General features: G+C 42.5%; 1 protein-coding gene across 1 annotated transcript in view; it reads left to right on the top strand.

Moving 5' to 3' along the window:
* KIF5B (kinesin family member 5B) overlaps positions 1 to 22,137 on the top strand; it is a 51,136-nt gene extending 28,999 nt beyond the window's left edge. Inside the window, exons 6-26 of the mRNA XM_073677615.1 lie at positions 187 to 242; positions 328 to 415; positions 2,068 to 2,192; positions 3,660 to 3,764; positions 5,472 to 5,617; positions 6,196 to 6,344; positions 6,484 to 6,665; positions 8,297 to 8,365; positions 8,572 to 8,778; positions 11,936 to 12,079; positions 13,761 to 13,949; positions 14,358 to 14,475; positions 16,079 to 16,140; positions 17,843 to 17,952; positions 18,252 to 18,353; positions 19,031 to 19,091; positions 19,178 to 19,249; positions 19,324 to 19,428; positions 19,519 to 19,735; positions 20,022 to 20,154; positions 21,643 to 22,137. Coding sequence (XP_073533716.1) covers positions 187 to 242; positions 328 to 415; positions 2,068 to 2,192; positions 3,660 to 3,764; positions 5,472 to 5,617; positions 6,196 to 6,344; positions 6,484 to 6,665; positions 8,297 to 8,365; positions 8,572 to 8,778; positions 11,936 to 12,079; positions 13,761 to 13,949; positions 14,358 to 14,475; positions 16,079 to 16,140; positions 17,843 to 17,952; positions 18,252 to 18,353; positions 19,031 to 19,091; positions 19,178 to 19,249; positions 19,324 to 19,428; positions 19,519 to 19,735; positions 20,022 to 20,154; positions 21,643 to 21,649 — 2,447 coding nt within the window. The 3' untranslated portion in view covers positions 21,650 to 22,137. The remainder of the gene's footprint in view (positions 1 to 186; positions 243 to 327; positions 416 to 2,067; positions 2,193 to 3,659; positions 3,765 to 5,471; positions 5,618 to 6,195; positions 6,345 to 6,483; positions 6,666 to 8,296; positions 8,366 to 8,571; positions 8,779 to 11,935; positions 12,080 to 13,760; positions 13,950 to 14,357; positions 14,476 to 16,078; positions 16,141 to 17,842; positions 17,953 to 18,251; positions 18,354 to 19,030; positions 19,092 to 19,177; positions 19,250 to 19,323; positions 19,429 to 19,518; positions 19,736 to 20,021; positions 20,155 to 21,642) is intronic.
* Positions 22,138 to 23,386: the final 1,249 nt, after the last annotated feature.

The following is a 23,386-nucleotide window of genomic DNA, read 5'->3' as shown; positions in this document are numbered from 1 at the left end:
CCAACAAGATGTTAGTATGTTTGTTTTTGTTTTTGAAGTGTAATGGTCGGTCTAGTACACGTTCTCCTTGTTGCTCTAGAACTGTCAGGTCGGCTCTTCTTCAGATGCTGCGAGCTGCTGCCATACTACCTGGAATAATAAGTACGTCCTCGCCTCACAGCCAATGCTTTCTCTCCTCTATTTCAGTGTCAAAAATAAATCTTTCTGTCCATGAAGACAAGAATAGAGTGCCGTATGTAAAGGTGGGTGCAGATTACCGTAGATTCAGCCTTCTGTTATTTCTGCTCTGTGACATCGTCCATTTAACATTCACTTTTCTGTATGAAGGGTTGTACTGAACGGTTTGTATGTAGCCCAGAGGAAGTTATGGATACCATAGATGAAGGAAAGTCTAACCGACACGTAGCTGTGACAAGTAAGTTTATTATATCTTGTCAATTTGCACTTGAACTGATTTAACGGGGTATCCCATCTCGGACATTTATGGCATATGATGGATGACTGTCTCCGCTCCCTGCTTTTGTGCCGTCTCCCCTCCCCTTCAGCTGGTGGCATTCCCATTCTTGGGACAGTGTTCTTGCAGCTTTTGTGTAAATTACATGTATTCCTATCAGGAAGTCATAAGTTGGAATTAATTTGCAGATTGCACTAGAAGAACCCCACTAATGGGCATCTGGCAAGGTGTCATTCACCACCTCTGCAGCAGTTGTTCAGAATAGTGCCAATCATTGCCATTAGCCGATCATTGCATTTTCCCTGTAGATGTAAAAATTAACCCATTGTGCCTGGCCTTCTGATTACAATGGACTTATGCTGGTTTAGTCTCATAAGTTATTGTATAGTTTACTGCACTGATGGAGAACTCCTGTTTATTGTTCCTGCTTTTGCTTTGAAGTAGAGGACAAAAGTTTTTTTTTTTTTTCTCTTGTTCTTTCTATTGGTATTGGCTCTTTGGCAGTGGGGACATATTACTCTCTCAATTCACTTTCATTATTCTTGTAGCCTTCTGCAACTTGTACTTTGTGGCCTCACGGTTTACTGGGTGCATGGTTAAGTTTTAAACGTTTTCTCTCTTTCGGAGAGACCTGTCAATCACCTAGAGCGTCACTGGGAAGAGACTGCTGGGGGCAAAGCCAGACTAATCTGGGCTATGGTCCCCAGCCGGATCTTTAACCCTAGAACACATGACCATAAAAATCTACCTTTTCACATACCTGGGGCCTTTTAGGCCCGTGTGCAAATAACATGGAATAACTCAAACAAAAATGACAAACAACTATATACCTGAGGAATACCTAGAGTTTCAAAATTCTAACTAATCTTGCAGAAAATAGAAAACAATTAACAGGGTGGGCCTGCGAGGCCCCAGGTATGCGTTCTAGGGTTAAAATACATCCTCTCTGAAAAGCCTAAGCGTTTGAGAAATATATATCTGGTTGCAATCATGCAGCCAGGCTGTTTTCTGCAGCTCGTGGTTTGGGAAGTAAGAATCAAGTACCCTTTAACTGAGAATCCGTCAGTGAGCTGACTGACCATCACAGCAGGGATGTCAAACTCAAAAACACAGAGGGCTAAATTGAAAAACTTGGTCAAAGTCATGGGCCAACCAGTACACTGGATAACGGGCCCCACATAGTCCTCCATGCAGGATAACGGGCCCCACATATGGGTGGTGGTTCTGGTGTCGCGGGCCAAATAGAATCACCTTGCGGGCTAGGTTTGGCCCATGGGCCAGAGTCTGACATATATGATCTAATGGGAGTGTCTGCGACCACAGACCACATTATAGCTGAATGTGCAGGGAAACAAAGTGCCTGTAAAAGCCAAACTGCAAAATTTTTAGTGAAACCAAATTGCAAAAAATGATTTTTAGTTACAAATAAATATGCATTTATGTTAGAAAAAATTGTCCCCAGAGGTAGAAAACAAATGTTATCAGTCTGCTCTGGTTCTCCTGATGTATAACGTGCAGCCCACAAATTAGTGACCGTATTCAGCATGCAGGTTCCCTGTAAGATCTTGTTTGTAGTCATTGAATGAGAAGCTTCATTGTATTTTCTCTTGCAGACATGAATGAACACAGTTCTAGAAGTCACAGCATTTTCTTAATAAATGTCAAGCAAGAAAATACACAAACGGAGCAAAAGCTGAGTGGTAAACTTTACCTGGTGGACTTGGCAGGTAGTGAAAAGGTGAGCAGTGTTAATAATGTCTGATGGCGCTTTCCATGGTATTCTATGAATTCAGCTTCAGGTGGTAAAACTGTCTTTTCCTTAATAGGTTGTATATTTGTCTTAAAGGGGAGCCTGTCACCTAATTCATGCTTCCTGAGCCATGGACAGGATGAATCGGAGACTGTCGTTGCAGCCTTGTATTTTTCACTGTCAAAGGCTGCGACATTTCAGAGAAAAATGTGAGCCTGTGACTAGTCTGAGTTATGTCCCCAGCAGCTGCGCCTTGCCCGGCTCAGCTAGATTGACAGGTCTCTCCCTGTGTGGTTTCAGTTCTGCACATTGCTGATATCAGGAGTGGATATCAACTGATCTGTGGGGGTGCCAAATGTCAGACCCCCAGCGATCTTATAGCGGAATCCTGGATGACCCCTTTAGAAAGGACCGGTCACCACGTCAAAAAAAATGACCAGTTTTTGCTCATAGGAAGAAGTGGGCACATTTTGCTGATTGGCTATATTGTGGCCCCTACCGATCAAATATTGATTGCCTCTATAAGCACTCACTGTTCACGAGTACCCCTTTGGTTTATGAAGGTATTATTAGGATGACACCATTTTTTTGGGAGTCGGCATTGTTGCTCACTTCTAGATATTTTGTGGTGTTGTGCTGCGTGACGAAACTTGAAGGCTCGTAAAAGGTGTGATTTACTTCTTGGGTTACTTTTCTAGGCAGGTGAATAGCTTGGAAACCTTACACCATATTTCTTTTGCAATTCTATCCAGCACCTCTACAGCTATTCTGTACAACAAAGCTTTTTGCCTGGAGGATAAGCCTCTTCACACCAGGGTGTGTGTTTTTATACTATATATATTCCAGCATTTTATTCCAGATTTCTCTATATTACAGCTGCATTCACTAATCTGACCCAGAAGTGTAGAGTCAAGATTTGGACATATTCACATTTTGCTGTAAATGTATTGTGCTAATGGTTTGGCTTTCACAATTCTCCCCACCACTTTAAAGAGGTTGTCCTATGTTTCCCCTCAGTAACATTAACACACATACTCCTCTTCAAAGCCGGCGCTTTTCCAGCAGTGACGGCACTGACTCTCCCGGGGATCGCATGACATTGTGACGTGATCCCTGAGGCCAATCTGCTCTGGTTTCATTCTTCTCTCCTACAGACATAATTGACATCCAGAGGAAGTGAGAGGGCAGCCACTTGTCTTGAGTTGTCTGAAGGAGAGGGGAGAGTGAAGCCAGTGCTAATTGGCAGCCGGGATCCCATCCACTATGCTGTGGCTTCAAACCCGCAGCGGCTCCGGATCCCATGTGCACACACCCTTAGTTTCTTCATGACCGATTTTCAGATCATGTGTGATCATTTATTAGAAGGGACTCATACTATCAGTAGTAATATTGTTTCAGCTTCTATTACTAAATCAATTTACCGTAATTCATCTTTCTTTTCAATTTGTTTCTTAGGTTAGCAAAACTGGAGCTGAAGGTGCGCTATTGGATGAAGCTAAAAACATTAATAAGTCCTTGTCATCTCTTGGCAATGTCATCTCAGCCCTGGCAGAAGGCAATGTGAGTACTGCAGTGTGACGCGCCTGGCATTATGTGCAATTAAACCTTCACACTCGTTCTTGTGCCATTGTTAATTACATTTTCTCTCAAAGTTTAAACGCTCTTTTTTTCCCACATTAATGTGTTTTTTTTTGCCTGAGAATAGTTTTCAAAAATGAAAACCTTACATTGACAAGGACCTGGCAGGGGAACAGACAAATCTACATGATATTAACCCATTTCTGCAATTAAACATACAAGTATGTCGTTGTGATCGTGTGGGCGCAGGCCTGACGTGTTCATGATTGAAGCTTGACTTAACGGACAAGCAAACTCCTGCAACAACAGCCGGGTTCTGTGCCGGCATCAATTCCGGCTATCGACCCTCTGGATGATGTCAATTGCTACCGCTGCGTCCAGATGGGCGAGAGGGAGGACCCCTCCCTTTCCTTTAACTTTTGGCACCCTAATGCTATTATTGCGGTTGTCGATGGGTTTCATGACATCTGGATGTCAAATAATGTGAGTGTGGCTGAGGCTCATCTGATTTACGATAGAAACTAGTGGATGCTCTCACGCAGATTTGGTTAGTGGGGGGGGGGGGGGGGAAATCTCTATACTGCCTCTTTAAATAACATTGGTCCGAGTGCTGTCCATTTTTTCACAGACAGCACTCGGACGGAAAATATGGTCATGTGAACAAGTCCCAACACTGAATGTAGCTCTTCTCCTCCTTTACCTCCGCTGACCCTGCTGTCGCCACTTAGTTTCTGCCTCGATAGTAACCACACCCATAGAGGCAAAGCTAAATAATTGTTTTAGAGGATTCTCATAAAAATTTAGAATTGTGCACCACTGAAACATTAATTTGATCTTTTAACCTAAATTAATTGGTAATTGGCCCAGCTCTACAGGGATCCTTACTGCTAGGACCCCCAGTGATGAGGTGTGCGAGTGTTTTTACCTCCGTGTCTTAACAGGAAATATAAAGCATTGAAGGACCCGTCCCATAAATCACCTATACACATGATAAATGAATAATGCATGATCCTCGGGGTCCGGCTACTGAGATTGACATTCTTGAGAACGAGGGTGCTCAAAGTCCTCTGTGTGACTGAAGCTCTGGTTTATGACGCAGTGGCGGCACATGCTCCCAGTTAATAACTCCCACTCGGTAATGGGGTGGCGGTCTTACATGATCGCTAACTCTTTAGGGCCCCCATTCTTGCTATCCTTGGTGCTTCTGACAGTCAGAGTCCCAGTGACCATACGTCACCTTTGGTTATGTGTATATTTGTTGTTTATGGGAAAGCCACTTAATATGGTGCCCATTTAAATCAAAGACTGCATCCTCTGACAAATGGTGGAAAAGGGGCTATTATGCAGGACCCTTCTCTTTATAGGGGTAATCTGGGATTATGTATAAAGTGAGTTGTGTATGAATTATGGTTGCAGTAGGGAATAGACACAAGCAGGGGCCACATCGCTACCAGGATGTGCACAACCTCTGAGCGTATGTTGGCTCACTTCTCTAATGTCCACACGCTGTTTGCCATTAAAGCTGCTATTTACCGGCAACAAAAATAAAAGCACGGACATAAGAATCATTTGAAAATCGTGTTGATTTGTGGTAAAAGCCACTTTCTACTTTTTTTTTTTTCTCAGAGCTTGAGAAGAACAAGAGCTTTCTAAGTTTATAATGGATTGTTTTGCTTTTTTTCCATGCAGGTCTATATTCCATATCGTGATAGTAAAATGACCAGAATCCTCCAAGATTCCCTGGGAGGAAATTGCAGAACCACTATTGTAATTTGCTGTTCCCCATCATCTTATAATGAAGCCGAGACAAAATCCACACTTTTGTTTGGACAAAGGTTAGTAATGGAGGTTTCAGATAAAAAAATAAATAAATACATTTAAAATTAAAAAATCATATTGAAATCACCCTCCCTGTTCCCAATTTAAAATAAATGTTAAAAATTACACATGTGGTGTTGCTGCGTCCATAGAAGTTCAATCTATCAAAATATTAAATTAACCTGATTGGTAAACGCTGTAAAGAGTAAAAAACTCAGAACGCCAGAGTTGTTTTTTTGTTTTTTAGTCGCCAAAACACCTCAAAAAATGCAATAAGTGATCAAAACGTCATCCACCCCAAAATATTATGAAGAAAAACATCAGGTTGCCACGTAAAAAAAAGCATTCCCTCACACGGCGCCATTAACTTCAAAATGCAAACGTTACTAGTCTTGGAAAATTGCAACCAAAAGCATTTTTATTTCTTTTCACCAATTTCAGATTTTTTTTTAAGTAGTCATATTTATCATTTTTAGAACATCATACTTGCTATTTAAAGGGTTAACATGTTGTTCCATTGGCTGGTTCTGAGCTGCAGCATCGGACATTGCCAGCACTAATCCCCAATTTTTCTGTTTTTTCTTCCTTTTGTCAGAGCGAAGACCATTAAGAATACAGTGTGTGTTAATGTAGAGCTTACTGCTGAGCAATGGAAGAAGAAATATGAGCGAGAAAAGGAGAAAACAAAGACATTGCGGAATACAGTGCAGTGGCTTGAGAATGAGCTCGCTCGTTGGCGTAAAGGTGCGTTCATGACCATTTGACATGGAGTCTCACTTTATAGTTGCGTAACATATTATAGTGACCAGGGATTGTGGCTGCATCCTCTGGTTATTGGGGTACTAAGAGTAGTCAGCAAATGTTAACGTTTTGTGTATTGCAGGAGAAACTGTGCCGGTTGATGAACAGTTTGATAAGGAAAAGGCCAACTTGGATGCATTTGTAGTGGATAACGTGGTAGCCAACGACAAGCCTGCTGTCACCCTTTCTTCTAATTTTACGGATGCCGAGAGAAGGAAATGTGACGATGAAGTTACTAAGTTATACAAACAACTGGATGATAAGGTAAAGTGGTGTCTCTGTTTGGGATCTTCAGGATTAGTAATTTTTATTTCGACAGGTCTGCTACTTTAATAACCCTTTACCTTTCTTCACATAATCTTATGTCCATGCGAGTCCGGTCTACAAAACATGGATAGAACGTTGTTCACTTTGGTGTTTTTCCCATTACTATCTAATGGTGAAAGGCCTGTGATGCAATTTTGCCATTTTCCATCTTGGGGTATTAATGTTGCAGCTGTGAAACATGTAAAAAGTTTCACTTATAAAAAGTGACAGGTGACTGAATTTCGAAAACAAGGCAATGTCACTTTAAAAATTTTCAGGTGTAATTCTCAAATGGCTAAATAGTCTGTGACTCCTGTTTGATGACTGTACATATTAAAGGCGCATAGGAAAATAGTAAAAGTGTACAGTGCATATTAAAGGTGCATGACTGCACCATATTAAAAGTACATAAGAGCAATTCCAGACTAGTCACAAATTGCATTTATGGCTCAGATTGCTCATGTTTCACACCTTGGTAAATCATGATGGATGTTTCCAGTGTTTCCATCATTAATGGACGCTATTTCTGATGACTGCAGTTTAGTTACTTAAATGCTGTGGAAAATATCCACCATAACATCTAAGGTGTTTGATAAAGGAGACCCCCTCCATCTGCCCATTGCGATGTGATTGTGAAGTGCTGATGGGTTCCCATAGAAGTCAGACTCCACCAATTGCTTCCAGGTCTGCCTTTAGTCTGCCTATCAGACCATACCAGAGGGGCGACCTAATAGCTTGCCTGTTAGTGTTATCATCGGCAGGCCCTAATGATTTGGAATTTTGTCCTCCTTTATCAAAACTGTCAAAACTTTTTGCTGCCCACAGCAACAAAGCAGAACTCTGCTCTCAATTTTTAAGCCGCTCTAGATAAAAAAAAAAGCTGCACTATGGTTGATTACTATGGGCAGTAAAGTTTTTTTTTTTTTTTTTTTTTTTTTTTTTTTTTCTCAAACTTCTTTGTAAAATCTGTCCCCACAGATTTCCAAAGCAATTATTCAAGTGATCAAGTCACCTCGAGGGGAAAAAAAAAACAAATATAGAATTCAAAGGTGGCTAAGTAAAAATAAAATAAGGTATACCTCTCCACCTACAGAAAAAAACCCTTCTGTTTCTTCCCATAAAACTTGCACTAATTGTATAAAAATTTAAGGGGAAAAAATAAATATATATTTTTAAATGTTTGATTTGTGCTGCTGCATTTATAACAGCCCTCAGAATATTTACGGTGATATTGTTTCTGGACTAACACATGCAAAACTTTTTTTTTTTTCTATTTTTTTTTTTTTTTTCTACATTTCCTCTGCTGCTAACATTAATAAAAGCTAATCAATAAATTGTATGCATCCCAAAATGGTGATTAGTAATATATGCAACTCATCCCAGAAAAATAGAAGACCTCATACAGCTGTAACGTTGGGAGAATAAGAGTTATGGGTTTTTGAAGGCAAGAATAAATAATTAGTTGGTCATTCACTATCAAACAGGTTTGGTAGTGGATGGGTTCATATCGGGAACTGGCGGAGACCTCATTCTTGTCAGATTTTATACAGATATTGTATAATAAAGATTTATTGGTGCTGTTTTATCAGGATGAAGAGATCAATCAGCAGAGTCAGCTGGTGGAGAAACTAAAGCAGCAAATGTTGGATCAAGAAGAAGTAAGTTACATATACGTAGACCTACAGATGTGGGTATTCTTGATATTACTCATTTTCATGCCTTTAGTACTGCAATGCTTCATGTGTAATGTCTATTCAGTTTGTGGGTAGTTAATAATGGAGTTGTTAATTTGAAATTCTAGTTTTTGTGGAACCACCTGATGGCTTTCGGCAGTTGCTATGATGTGTTTTTCCACAATTTTCAGCTTTTGGCTTCCACAAGACGAGACCAGGACAATATGCAAGCGGAGTTAAACCGTCTGCAGGCTGAAAATGACGCCTCCAAAGAAGAAGTGAAAGAAGTGCTCCAAGCTCTGGAGGAACTGGCTGTCAATTACGATCAGAAATCGCAGGAAGTGGAGGACAAGGCTAAGGAGTACGAGATTCTGAGCGATGAGCTGAGCCAGAAATCGGTGAGGCATGGAGGGTGGGCTGTACCAGAAAAGTGTAAGAAAAGTCCTGGGGTTTTTAAAAAGTGTGTCCAGATTAGAAAACTAATTTTAAGTTGATTCGGTGGATCAGTGAGCTTATTGTCAAGTAACACTAGGGATTGTAATCTGCAGAGGCAAGAATGTCCGGTATGAGGTCACTTTATTTTCCACAGTGGAAGTGAACCACCCAATCCACAATGTACATTGCTCAAAAAAATAAAGGGAACACTGAAATAACACATCCTAGATCTGAATGAATGAAATATTCTCATTGAATACTTTGTTCTGTACAAAGTTGAATGTGCTGACAACAAAATCAAACACAAATCATCAATGGAAATCAAATTTATTAACCAATGGAGGCCTGGATTTGGAGTCACCCCCAAAATTAAAGTGGAAAAAACACTGCAGGCTGATCCAACTTTGATGTAATGTCCTTAAAACAAGTCAAAATGAGGCTCAGTATTGTGTGTGGCCTCCACGTGCCTGTATGACCTCCCTACAACGCCTGGGCATGCTCCTGATAAGGTTGCGGATGGTCTCCTGTGGGATCTCCTCCCAGACCTGGACTAAAGCATCCGCCAACTCCTGGACAGTCTGTGGTGCAACGTGGCGTGACGTTGGTGGATGGAGCGAGACATGATGTCCCAGATGTGCTTAATGGGATTCCGGTCTGGGGAATGGGCGGGCCAGTCCATAGCTTCAATGCCTTCATCTTGCAGGAACTGCTGACACACTCCAGCCACATGAGGTCTGGCATTGTCCTGCATTAGGAGGAACCCAGGGCCAAGCGCACCAGCATATGGTCTCACATGGGGTCTGAGGATCTCATCTCGGTACCTAATGGCAGTCAGGCTACCTCTGGCGAGCACATGGAGGGCTGTGCGGCCCTCCAAAGAAATGCCACCCCACACCATTACTGACCCACTGCCAAACCGGTCATGTTGAAGGATGTTGCAGGCAGCAGATTCTCCACTGCGTCTCCAGACTTTCACGTCTGTCACATGTGCTCAGTGTGAACCTGCTTTCATCTGTGAAGAGCACAGGGTGCCAGTGGCGACTTTGCCAGTCCTGGTGTTCTGTGGCAAATGCCAAGCGTCCTGCACGGCATTGGGCTGTGAGCACAACCCCCATCTGTAAACGTCGGGCCCTCATGCCACACTCATGGAGTCGGTTTCTAAACGTTTGTGCAGACACATGCACATTTGTGGCCTGTTGGAGGTCATTTTGCAGGGCTCTGGCAGTGCTCCTCCTGTTCCTCCTTGCACAAAGGAGCAGGTAACGGTCCTGCTGCTGGGTTGTTGCCCTCCTATGGCTTCCTCTACATCTCCTGGTATCTGCTCCATGCTCTGGACACTGTGCTGACAGACACAGCTACCCTTCTTGCCACAGCTCGCACTGATGTGCCATCCTGGATGAGCTGCACTACCTGAGCAACTTCTGTGGGTTGTACTGTAGGGCACTGCCTCATGCTACTGTACCTCTAGGGGTGAGAGCAATGGCAAAATGAAAAAGTGACCAAAACAGCCAAAAGGGATGAGAACTGAGAAATGGTCTGTGGTCACCACCTGCAGAACCGCTTTATAGGGGGTATCTTGCTAATTGCCAATAATTTCTACCAGTTGTCTGTTCCATTTGCACAACAGCAGGAGAAATTGATTCACAATCAGTGTTGCTTCATAACTGGACAGGTGGATTTCACAGAAGTGTGATTGACTTGGAGTTACATTGTGTTAAGTGTTCCCTTTATGTTTTTGAGCAGTGTATTTTCTGAGAGTCATAGTCGAAGAGAAAATAGTTTCTTCAGAGAGCTTAGATCATGGTCTCTCACTCTGCCTCTCCTCTGATTTCTAGCTTATGTTTAGCTGGCAAAATTGTCCCAATTTTCCATCTGAAATACGCAACATTGTACAGTGGATATGTAAAGCGCTGTATAGAAAGTGTACGGATATTTTAATGGATGCAGTAAATTTCACCTTTTGCAATGCAAATTGCCAAATCCTCAGCAATATCTGTATGCAGACCGCCATGACTTGGGCTATATCAAGATCAAGTTTTTATTATTGAGGAAGGACACTAATTATTCAGTGACCCGACTCCTTTTTGAAATTCCGCTCAGCCCCTGCCATTATTAGGATGGGTGGCACGTACGCAGTGTGGTTCTACGCCTGGTGTTCAATAAAATGGCTGTGGTGCATGCGCAGATCAAGATTTCAGCTCAATGACTTTTCATTAAGCCAAGATATCGATCTGTGCATGTGCCTCCTCCGGTGACATTTTATTGAAGGCCTGAAGACCGGCCGTATAATCATGCTACTCACGCGCCGCACACCTTAATGATGACGGTGGCGTGGAATTTTAAAAAGGAGGCCGGTCAGTGAATAATCAGTGACTTGTAAAAGAAACAGAGGAGACTGGTAGAGGGGCAGAGAAGCCGAAGACTCTGCCCCCTAGACCGACCCGATGCACAGAAGAGCTCATTAGAGCAAAACTTTAGAGGATGATTATTCAACCACTGAGCTGATCCCTTCGCAGCAGGTAGCTGATTAATCAGCATAACAGTGCCATTATGGCCATGGCTTTTTTTCTATAGGGCTAAATGGTGTTGACCGGTTCTCTTTAAGTTTGTAAGTGTTTTTGTTTGTTTTTTGTTTCTTTTTACAAAGCCTCAAAACCAAGTAAAACTTTTCGTGCTACTTCCCAACCTGAACCTAAGAACTGTAGCCCTGAATAAGTGTTATAATTTTGGGCTTTAATATGATGCCAAGATCTAAACGTTGGCTTTCTTATACTTGCCATTTCAAGTATTTAAGGTCATATTAGAATATATATTTTGTTGGCAGTGAAAGGGTTAGTTAAGTATAATGTTACCAATAATGTCTCCGGTTCTTGTCTGGGTCATCTAGTGCAGGGTTCCCCAACTCCAGTCCTCAAGGCCCACCAACAGGTCATGTTTTTTGGATTTCCTTAGTATTGCACAGGTGATGGAATTATTGCCTGAGCAATACTAAGGAAATCCTGAAAACATGGCCTGTTGGTGGGCCTTGAGGACTGGAGTTGGGGAACCCTGAGATTCTAGTGAATCTTGAAACCACAATTTCATTGGGTTTTGTGATACTATTCCATTCTTTTTTCTTAGGTAATTTTGTCCAGTTTAGACTCTGAACTCCAGAAACTGAAAGAGATGACGAACCATCAGAAGAAGAGGGCGACTGAGATGATGACCTCCCTGCTGAAGGATCTGGCCGAGATTGGCATAGCAGTAGGAAACAATGACTCCAAGGTGATTCATCAACTTAGTACATAGTTTGTTCTTTATCAATATATTTGTCATTAATAATGCAACCCTAGTTCCTCTGTGCACATTGTGATAATGCATTCACTCTTCACTAATGCGATCATATTGGAAATGTCTGTCATCTACTTACCCAGACAGCCTGCTGCCAATGTGGCTTATAGATCTTTGATCATACCCATTGGGGGGCTTTGGTGTCACCTAGGGGCATTATTTGGCCTCTGTTTACAGTTCTTTCTCTTTAAACGACATCTTGCTTGTTAAAGAAGCTGTCCAAGCATTTTCTCCCTGTCAGTCTGACATGACGCATGGAGAGGCAAGTGGCCAAAGGACTGTGCGACTGGCTATAGGCCAAAGAACTGCTTGCTATTCACGAGTCCTATTAATCAGTGTAGGACCTGTTCACAATACCCTCTGGCCATCAGGTAGTTGCTTCAGTACGTCATGCCAGTATGTTCCATACTCAATGTCAGATTGAGCTGGAGAGCGCCTGGATAAGCCTTTTAAACCACCACTCCAGTGTTGTTTTTCTTGTTTTATTTCTGCTGAATCAGTGCTACTAATCTTGTGTGTCCCTAGTCTTATACTCGCCAGCCGCCGTCTTCAGCTTTTGCTAACGCTGCTCCGGTGCCGCAGCCCTATCTTGTGACCGCAAATTCTGAGTGACTGGAGCTCAGAGGTAACAGATACAAGCTCTCAATGCAAGTCTGAGTATCTCCTACTGGCTCACAGACTTACATTAAGTTGTGACTTCCGGCTTGCCCAGCAAACGCTGGAGCGATCTGGACGCAAACTGCAGAAGATAACCCGTGCGGCACCGAGAACAGAAGACTGCGGCTGGTGCGTATAGTACTATGTGCAGGGAACTTAAATTAGTGACACCACTCCAGCGGTAAACTAGAAAGAAATGCCAGAGTGGGGCTTTAATGGTTTTGAAAGAAAATTGTGAAGAAATGTTTCCCCGTGATAAATGGGTAACATTGCAAAGTGCTTGTAAAAATGAGCAACTTTGCAATTTTATACTTAATAAAAATCTTTTTTTTTCCCCTCAAGAAGGGATTAATTCTATAGTTTATTCCCTGTTGCCTAGGTTGCCAACCAACCCTCCAGTCTTGGAGGTGCTTGCATGCTCTCTGATTTAGAGGTTGCAGCTGCTGCCCTGACGCTGGCTGGATCTGGCCGGGTTTGGTGCCCCTGCACTCCTCCTATGCTGCGGAGGCCAGTCTGCATCTACATGCGGCGGGGGAGCATGCACATTCTGACCAGCAGTGCAACCTTGCCGCTGGCCCGAAAATTCAGTCTTGTGTGCCTGAAGAAGGATGACACAACCCTCCTGAGGCTGATGTACTGCATCGTGATTACTGAGCTACACCTGCAACTTATCTGTTTATTTGTAAAATTAATAGAAGTTGTATGTCCATTAAAAAATGTGCAATGGTATGTATGGAGGACTGTTTGGGCCCGTTTTTTTTTTTTTTTTCCATAGATAACTGGAAGGTTACCCACAACTCCAATCTTCTTCTTTTTTTTTTTTTTTTTTTTTTTTGTTTCTCTTTTGATGATCCTAGTCGTGCTTATTCTGAGGATGTAAATTGCAAGAACGTAGAATGATGCATCAATTAACTTGAAGTTGGACAGTTGAAACAATTCATCTTCTCTTTCCCTATAGCAACCGGAGGTGAGCGGCATGATCGATGAGGAGTTCACAGTGGCCAGGCTGTACATCAGTAAGATGAAGTCTGAAGTGAAGACCATGGTGAAACGCTGCAAACAGCTGGAGGGCACTCAGAGCGAGAGCAACAAGAAAATGGAGGAGAACGAGAAGGAACTTGCTGCCTGCCAACTCCGTATCTCTCAGGTAGATGCTGCGGGATGTGTGACAGCTGGACCCCCGGGGAATGTGAAACCCCAAGACTTGTCTTGTATATGGTGGAGATATGACCGTAGGCATTGGGGCAGAACTGTACTATTTTAGTTGTTTTTTTTTTTTTTTACTGTTGCGTAACAGCGAGGCGTTGTCCCATCACTAGAAGTTCTGTCCATTTGCCCTTTAATAAGCATACAGATTTGGGGGAGAGGGGCATTGTTGCACTAATGCTTTCTATGGTCACTCATTGAATCCAGGGCACAGTGTACTCTGTGCATGCAGAATGTTGCCCCTGTAAAAATAAAATCCACAGCTGGACCCCCAGTCATCAGCTACTTATAGGGTGACCTGCCTAAGAAAAGGGTTCACTTAGTAACCTCTTTATGTTTCTCTTTAAAGCACGAAGCGAAGATCAAGTCCCTGACAGAGTATGTCCAGAACCTGGAACAGAAGAGGAGGCAAATGGAGGAGTCTGTGGATTCCCTGAACGAGGAGCTTGTCAAGCTGCGGGCACAGGGTGGGGCGTCTGTCTTGTGCTTTACACTTGTGCTTTATACTCAGTACAGACTGCACAAACCAGATATTCTAGAAAGCCTACGAAGTATTTTGTGAAAATTCAAAGGAGGGGGAGGGGGGGGGGGGGGGGGAGTCATAATAGAAAAATCTTTGATTAGTACTTATGTCACAGTATTTTTTTACTTGATTTATTGCAAAAAAAGGAAAAAAAAATAAAATCCCTTAAAAAAAAAAAAAAAAAAAATATGCAGCAGAGCCGATCAGGCTACAGAAGCATGCAAAAAGTCAAAAAAAAAAAAAATGTTTTTAAAAAATATATAAAAGTTTAAATCGACCCCCCCCCCCGCCGCTTCACACCATTCAAAAATAAAATAATAAAAAAAAATCCACATTCACATATTTGGTATTGCCGCGTTCAGAGTCGCCCGATTTATCGAAAAAAAAAAAAAATTATCCGATCGGTAAACGGCGTAACAAGAAAAAAAAATTAAAACACCAGAATTACGTTTTTTGGTCACTGCAACATCGCAATAAAATGCAATAACAGGCGATCAAAACATTGTATCTATCACAAAATGGTATCAATAAAAACGACAGCTCGGCGCGCATGAAATAAGCCCTCACCCGGCCCCAGATCCCGGAAAATGGAGACGCTACAGGTCTCGGAAAATGGCGCAATTTTTGTTTATTTAGCAAATTTTGGATTTTTTTTTCACCACTTAAATAAAAAAGAACCTATACATGTTTGGTGTCTACAAACTCGTAATGACCTGGAGAATAATAATGGAAGGTCAGTTTTAGCATTCAGTGAATGTGGTGAAAAAAAAACACCTGTGGAATTGCTTTTTTTTTGCAATTTCACCGCACTTGGAATTTTTTTCCCGTTTTCCAGTACACTATATGATAAAACCAGTGATGGCGTTCAAAAGTACAACTTGTCCTGCAAAAAATAAGCCCTCACATGGCCATATTGACCGAAAAATAAAAACGCTATGGCTCTGGGAACAAGGAGAGCAAAAAACGAAAACGGAAAATCCTAAGGTTGTTAAAAGGTTAATGTTTATAATGTAGGAAGGTTATTATAATAAGTCTGAGCCTGCCATGTAACGATGCTGCGGGCTTTTACCTGCGTCTTTCATGATGTGAGGGGCTCTGAACACATGGTTATCACCTTTCTTGAAGTATATGGGCTATTGCACAGCACATATCTCCTCTCCAATGCTCTAAGACTCTCCCATCCCACTTCCTAACTTAGGATGGATTGTGTTTCACATGCTGGGCAGCGGACAGTGCAGTGTCCATTGCATAGAGGAACAGCAGAGGAATACGTGCCGCAGCATTCTGTCTGCTGTGTGAAGATGGTGAATAACTGCAGGACTATATTACATTTTGTAATAGAGGGGTGAGCAGGCAATGTCGGTGTATAAATAAATGCAATGTCTCTGAGCGGTGAAAGGAATCATGGGATTTGTAGTCTTTTACATGGTAACCTGTTCATCTTTTGTGCCATAAAAACAATGCATTGTAGATTTCTTTGATTACCAATTCCTTCATGATGTTTTGCTGAATGTTGTGTTCATACCTTGTCCTTTATTGTATTATAGAAAAAGTTCATGAAATGGAGAAGGAGCATCTAAATAAAGTGCAGACTGCAAATGAAGTTAAGGTATGTGATTATTAGAAATATCTTATTTCTTGTACTATATAGGAGCCATGGACATCCCTGTCTTGGAATGATTATTACATATGCTACTGGTTTCCTTTTACTTAATAAAATTGCACTAATTTCCAGTCTGTAATCTTTTCTAAATTTTTTTAGACCATCTGATAAGCAATTTTCAGGCTGCTCCTAGTTTCAAACTTTTCTATTGTGATTGTCCCTCTCATTAATACTTACTGGTTGTGAGGCCTTTTGTTTCCAGGATGCCACAGTCTTCACCAGCTCTTTTGTATCAGAAAAGCTCCGTTCCTGGAGTGTTTTCTCCTATTACAGCTCATAAAGGATCATGTGCTTTCCTCCCTGTCCACAGCCTTAGAGAGCTATTGGGAATGCTAGACAATTGCGGATTATCTTTTTTACACTAGTATCCCCCTACACTTCTACAGCCAGGAGCCACAGAGCTCATATTTTCAAGTAGTCTTTAAGAAAACTGAAAAAGTTCATTTTGTTTGTGGTTCATGGAGCAAATTTGCAGAATAAGAGCTCGTTCACACAAGAGTATAACACGGTCGAGTGCTCTGTGATGTTTTATCGGATAGCACTTTGTCCAGTGTTGTTCTATGGGGCGGCTCAGATCTACGATATTTTTTTTTTGATAGATTCGGCATGAGTGAACAATCACGGCATGCTGCGAGACTCGGCTCACACGCACCCATACTAGTCTATGGGCGTATGTGAAACATCGGACTGCACTCAGATGTCGTCAGAGCGCAGTGCTATTACCGCGGACACAGGCTGTGGAGGAGATGGAGAAATTACTCTGTCTTCTTCACACCTGTGCCGCGATTCTCTTATGCGAGAAGATCGGAGCACACGAGTCAATACTCAGAGTATTTGTGTCTTTGTATAATTGGCCCCTATTCTCTCGCATGAGATAATCCATGTCTGTGTGACCTCAGCCTTAGGACATGCTTTTTTATAGTAGTTGTTAAAGGGACCCTGTCGTCAGGTTTTCCCAATATAAACTCCTGCCACCACCTTTATTGCCTCTTTTACAGCAGTTTAGCAACCTGCATTCAAGTCTCCAACCCCCTCTGCAGATCCCAAAAATACATTTTATAATCCCCAATACAGTGTGGTCCAGTCTGATGCTCATCGCTGGTCTTGCTTCGCTGCCTCCTCTCTCCTCGCAATTGCCGTCCTCCTGCTCTGCTTCATGTGGGTGATGTGGCCTATGTCATCCACACAGCGCCCCAATCTCTCACCTTTTAAGCCACATTTTAGGGTCCCTATTATGTGTTAAAGGAGTATTCTCAAGTTTGGAAGTCATCTTCTATCCAAAAGATGGGGGATAACATCCCGATTGCTGGGACTGTCACCAATTTTTGGGGGGCTCTGAAGAGACCTGTGTGAAAGGAGCATTGATTGATCTTGCTCACATTCTCTCCATTCATTCTTATGGGCTCGCCTATCTTCATCAGTCCCCTGTTAAAAATGAATGGAGCAGCAGTGCGCATGATCATTCAGGGCTCCGTTCACACGGGGCTCTTTAGTGCTCTGGTTCTCAGGATCGATGGGGTCCCGGCCGGCAGACCCCCGACGACTGGTAAATTATCTCCTATCACACGGGTATAATAAATACTACTTGGCTGTTTAATAGGAAAAAGATAATATTTCAGATCTTAACCTAGAATAAAATCTTTTTTAGCACGCTGTGGAACAACAGATTCAGAGTCATCGTGAGACTCATCAGAAACAGCTGAGCAGTCTGAGGGACGAGATCGATACTAAGGAGAAGATCATCACCGAGCTCCAAGAGTAAGTCATTCATTATCCCTGACTATATCACTAGGCAAGACTGCAGCATTGTAATCTAAACGTCACACTGAGATAAAAATGTGATTTATTGATAGGAAATGGAGCTTATCGGCCATTCCAGGTGACTTTGCCGTTTTCAAGGAGCTCTGTTCATACACTTTAAAGAAGTTGTCACAACTTGTCAGCCCCTGTCTGTGATTTTAGGCCATGATTAAATAAGCAGTTCTAGGTACCAAACCAGGCACTCTGGTCATATAAAAGAGAAAAGTAATATAACTGTATTATTGATTTTTTTGCAGCCAAAACCAGAAGATGATGCTCGAGCAAGAACGTCTGCGGGTGGAGCATGAAAAATTGAAGGGTGCAGATCAGGAGAAAAGCAAAAAGTTGCATGACCTCACGTAAGTACATAAAGATCGGTAACCAGTATTTTTGCAGGGGGGCACATATCATGATTTCTTTAAAGAGAAGTGGTGAAAGTCTACACCCCATTCTAATACTCTGTTAGATCTTATGAACATCAGGAGATCTCACTCGAGACCCCTCCTTAGCAGAGAGTTGCTCTGACAGACCCGGACCCTCCTTGTATTACATGGATGATAGTTCAGTGGATGCTGCAGGGAATATGTTGTCCGTTCAGAAGGAACTTTCCCCATTGAAGCCAAACCTACTGTGATTTGAGTTTCATTTAAAAAAAGGTGTTAATTGTTCCCCTGAAGATAATGCAGAGTACATACACAGACTGCATGGAGAACAAACAGTAAAGAGAGTTTATCTGAAAAAATTACTACTTTCTTCCAAAAACTGCTCCACACTTGTCTTAGGGCTTGTGTCTTGGACTGCAACTTAGTTTTATTAAAGTGAATGGACTGAGCTGCAAAGGCTTCAAGGCACTTGCGGAAGGACGCAGTGCTGATTTTAGAAGAAAGCAGCCATGTTTTTGCAATCCTGTACAGCCCCTTTAAGGCTCCAGGTTAGTGGACACTTGCTTTAAGCTGGACACATTTGTTTTCATCTGTATTCAGACTTTTATTGATATCATTGTCAGATTTGTTAACATGTTGCGATATTCCTTCAGGGTTATACAAGACAGAAGAGAGCAAGCACGACAGGATCTGAAGGGACTTGAAGAGACCGTGGTAAGCAGAACGTGGCTGCTGTATAACCGTTCATTGTTTGGCCACGTAATTCTCCTTGAAATTGATCTTCAGTTTCTGTATTCTAGGCTAAGGAGCTCCAGACCCTGCATAATCTCAGGAAGCTTTTTGTTCAGGATTTGACAACTAGAGTGAAAAAGGTAATTGATTTCCAGATCCTCATTTCTTCTGGTCCACCCTGGTTCTCCAATTACTGTGTATTCTCTCTATACAGAGTGCAGAAATGGACTCTGATGATACCGGAGGGAGCGCTGCACAGAAACAGAAGATCTCCTTTCTGGAAAATAACCTTGAGCAGCTCACCAAGGTCCATAAACAGGTATGTATAGACTCCCACTTAACAGTTTTATGCATTTTGTGCAAGGCGCAATAAAAAAAAAAAAAATGAATCTGACACTTTGCTCTGTAGCTGGTACGTGATAATGCAGATCTGCGTTGCGAGCTTCCAAAGCTGGAAAAACGACTTAGAGCTACAGCTGAACGAGTTAAAGCCTTGGAGTCCGCTCTAAAAGAAGCCAAAGAAAATGCATCTCGCGATAGGAAACGGTATCAACAGGAGGTCGATCGCATTAAAGAGGCCGTAAGATCCAAGAATATGGCAAGAAGGGGACACTCTGCACAGATCGGTAACTAGTCTACCTTCTATGCACACATTTACATCCTAAAGCAAATTGGTTTCATTTCAAGTGGAAAATTCTCTGTTCAGTGGCCATGTTGGTGGCGCTCGGAGAGTTGGACAAGCATGTGCAATTCTCTCCATTCATTTGTGAGGGAGCAATGAAAGGAGCAGATCAGATTTCTCGAAATATATGCAGGTTTCAGTGCTCCAGCATAATTCTATCCTTAGGTCACCGATGAGACAACCCATGTTGAGCTGTTCAACTAATCAACCTTAATATACTTTTCTTTTAGCTAAACCTATCCGTCCCGGTCAGCACCCAGCTGCCTCACCAACACACCCAAATGCAATGCGTGGCGGCACTGTTTTTCCTCAGAATAGTCAGCCGGTTTCTATCCGTGGAGGAAGTGCTAAGCCTGACAAAATGTAAGTTTATATACTTTTTTTTTTTCATTTTTGGGATAGGTGGGAGAGCTTATACTTTGATCATGTATCAGATAAGGTTGGATTTCTTGGAACGTAACAAATTAACTATTGCATTCTCCAGTGTTTATCATCCAATAGACTATAGAATCGTATGACCTGTACAATACTAGTTGCTAGTGATGAGCGCAAATGCTCGTTACTCGAGATTGCCGAGGGTGCTCGGGCATGCCCTAGTATCACGGGTGCTCGAGTGAGATGGTCGCATCCCCACGGCTGTTAGACACATAACATGCGGGGGATTTCCTGACAAACATTGGCAATCCCTGCATGTTTTGTGGCAGTTTTAACAGCCGCAAAATATGCGGCCGCGAGGACTCGCACATGTCACTCGAGCACCTGCAATACTCTGTGCATACCTGAGCACCCTCGGCAAACTCTAGTAACGAGCACTTGCACTCATCACTACTAGTTACCAGTATAAGTCACCACACACATTAAAACCGAAAATAATCAGGGTTGATGTCTTACATAGTGAGTGATATCAGTGAATCTGCTGAAATTTGACTTCTGATATTTGCTTAATTTTTGGCCAGGAAATTCAGTTCACATGAAATTTATTCGATGTGAAACAAATGTCCTTTAGGCTATGTTCACATATCTTGTTTTTTTTCAGTGTTATTTGATGCATTTTTTTTATGCAAATTTGCAGCTGCGTTTTACAGTACCAGCAAAGTCTGAGATTCCAGAAATCTCATGCACACATCTTGGGTTTTTTTATCAGAATTTTGTGCGTTGCATGGTTTTTTTGCAAAATAGTGACACTTACTTATTTCAGGGGTTTTTCACCCATTTTCTTATCCATTGCACACAACATTCTTCCTTCATCTTCACTTTGTGCCAGGGCTCCCGGCACCATGTAGTCCTCTGACGTCACGACGTGCTTGGCCCGAGACTCTGACTAGCCTGTGGGTGACACGTGTTGGGGCGGCTTAATGTACTTTGTGCCATCAGAGGTCCACTCCCTGACAAAGACCCCAGTGCAGAGTGAAGATGGAGGAACATGGCATCCTGTGCGGTGGAGTAGTAAAGAGGAGACCTTAGGAAGCTGCACGGAGGACTGGAGCAACAGCAGCAAAGTGAATATTTATTTTTTCTGCCTTTTTTTTTTTTTTTCCAGTCCTCTACAAAACTGCAAGAAGGCAGTTGGCTGGTGTCCATTTACTGAATTCGCACAAAGTGAATCACAAACAATTTTGGTGTAAAATTCAAGGGAAATTTAATTTTTCCTCAAACCAATTCTCTCATCTCTATTCTTATAGAATTTTTTGAATAATCTTAATTACTGCTCTATTAGATCCATTAAATTATAAATCACACAAAGCTGAGGGATCCCAATGAGGGGCGTCTGTAGGGCGTCCGTCAGCTGCGGCGCCGATCACTGAACAGCCAAATTGCTTCTATTAAGTTCACTTCTTTTTTTTATTTCAGCTGCTGAAGGATCGACCGCATCGAGGACAGTCAAGTGGTGATCATTACTGGGGTTCACTTCACTTTTGGGGATTGTAGGATTGTTTTTGAAATTGTAATTTATATCTGGCCTGTACAGCTCTTCCTTTCTTCTTTTGCAAAGAAAAAAAAAAAGTTGTTTTTTTATTTGCAGCGAAAACTTAGAGTGCAATTCCGATGTATTTACATATGAAATGTAATTTAATAGCTCCATCTATTGCACAGTTTGTTCTCCATGTCTTAAATCTAGTCTGCACTGTGCCAAGTCTGAATGTACGTCACTGGTCGCGTAGAGCCTAGTTACGTCTCTGTATATCTTTCGTCATAGGGACATGGAGCAAACTATAATGGTTTAATACACTTCCAGGTTAACCTCCGATGCGTGTAAGAGTCTGACGCGTTATACAAGGGTCGGCGGCGACCGATGGAGTGACTCTAACACCAATGCTACAATAAAATCCTGTAGATTGTACAGTGTCTAGCTACTAAAGTGTGCTTTATTATACCTGCCTCTGGGCTGAAATCCTCACTACCAAATAATCTCCAGATTTCAGGACGCTCGAGGCTGCTCTACTATTCTGTGGTGGAAAACCCCCTGTCGTGTGGCCGTAACACGGGGCAGAAGGAAAACTACTCTATACAAGAATGTGCTGTTCGTTAACGTGTGAAAACATTCTGCTTCACCCTGTTAATCAATGTGTATGGGCTCATCGAGGCCCGTTACTGCAGGACGGGGTTTTTATTACATGTATATTTAATTTCCTCATTATGCCACTTTCGATTACCCATTGTAGTTTCTAGTCTATATACATTCCTTGCAGTGGTGCTTTCATGGAATGGGGACAGATTTACATGCACTGGAAAAAGCAATGTGTAGAAAGGACTGCCGCATACCCTCACTCTGAGCGTCCCATTCCCGGTATCCAATACGTGGTTTAGAAGAGCGGGTGAAGTTTAGGGGACCCCTCGGCTCCCCCTGAGCAAATGCTTGTATTCCCTTATTCTGGCACAACTTTTAATGGAATTCTGCATTGTCGGCCCTCTGTAACACCCCCTGGATATGGATGAATAAATGGACAACTGAGTTTTACTGTGTGCGCACACAATTGATGAAGGTAATGCCCAGTTTCCATTTTGTGCATGCCTTGATGATTAAAGGGGTTATCTGAAACATTGGTTATTTTTTTCCACATGGGGCTAAGAACTTACCGACAAGCCGTTGCTATCTACCTGCTTATTCTACCCTTTGACAATCTGTTCAAGCTCCTGAGATGTCACGTCAACAGAGCAGCTTAATCAATGGAGTGTCATAGCCGACATCATGCTGATTGACTCCCCGCAGTTAGTCAGCGGAGATCTGGCCGTCAGTCAGCATGGCATCGGCAATGATTGAGCAGAGACTCTGCTCTGTCGACGCTACATCGTCGGAAGCGGGAGACTCTCCAAAAGGAGTGACCACTTTGAGCCGGGAGAGATTGTTGCAGCTTGGCAGCGGGGATCTGGTTGCATGGAATCGGCAGTGATTGAGCAGAAGAGAAGACGCTGCGCCATCAGAAAGCTAGTGTCGCCTGATGGAGCAGTCCGTGACTGCTCTAAGCTGGGAGTGATCGTTGTAAACACATCTAGCTGCCGGTAAGTTCTTGGCCCTATACAAAAAAATAAGCCTAGTCCCTGATAACCCCTTTTATAGAGGATCGGTACAGCGCACACGTTTTATGGGCAGTAC

This window comes from Phyllobates terribilis, unplaced genomic scaffold (assembly GCF_046119375.1).
Source record: "Phyllobates terribilis strain yellow unplaced genomic scaffold, ASM4611937v1 Scaffold_4__5_contigs__length_816908805, whole genome shotgun sequence".
In the NCBI taxonomy this organism is placed as follows: domain Eukaryota; kingdom Metazoa; phylum Chordata; class Amphibia; order Anura; family Dendrobatidae; genus Phyllobates; species Phyllobates terribilis.
Note: the sequence above shows the minus strand (reverse complement) of the source record. Positions and strands in the feature narration are given on the sequence as shown.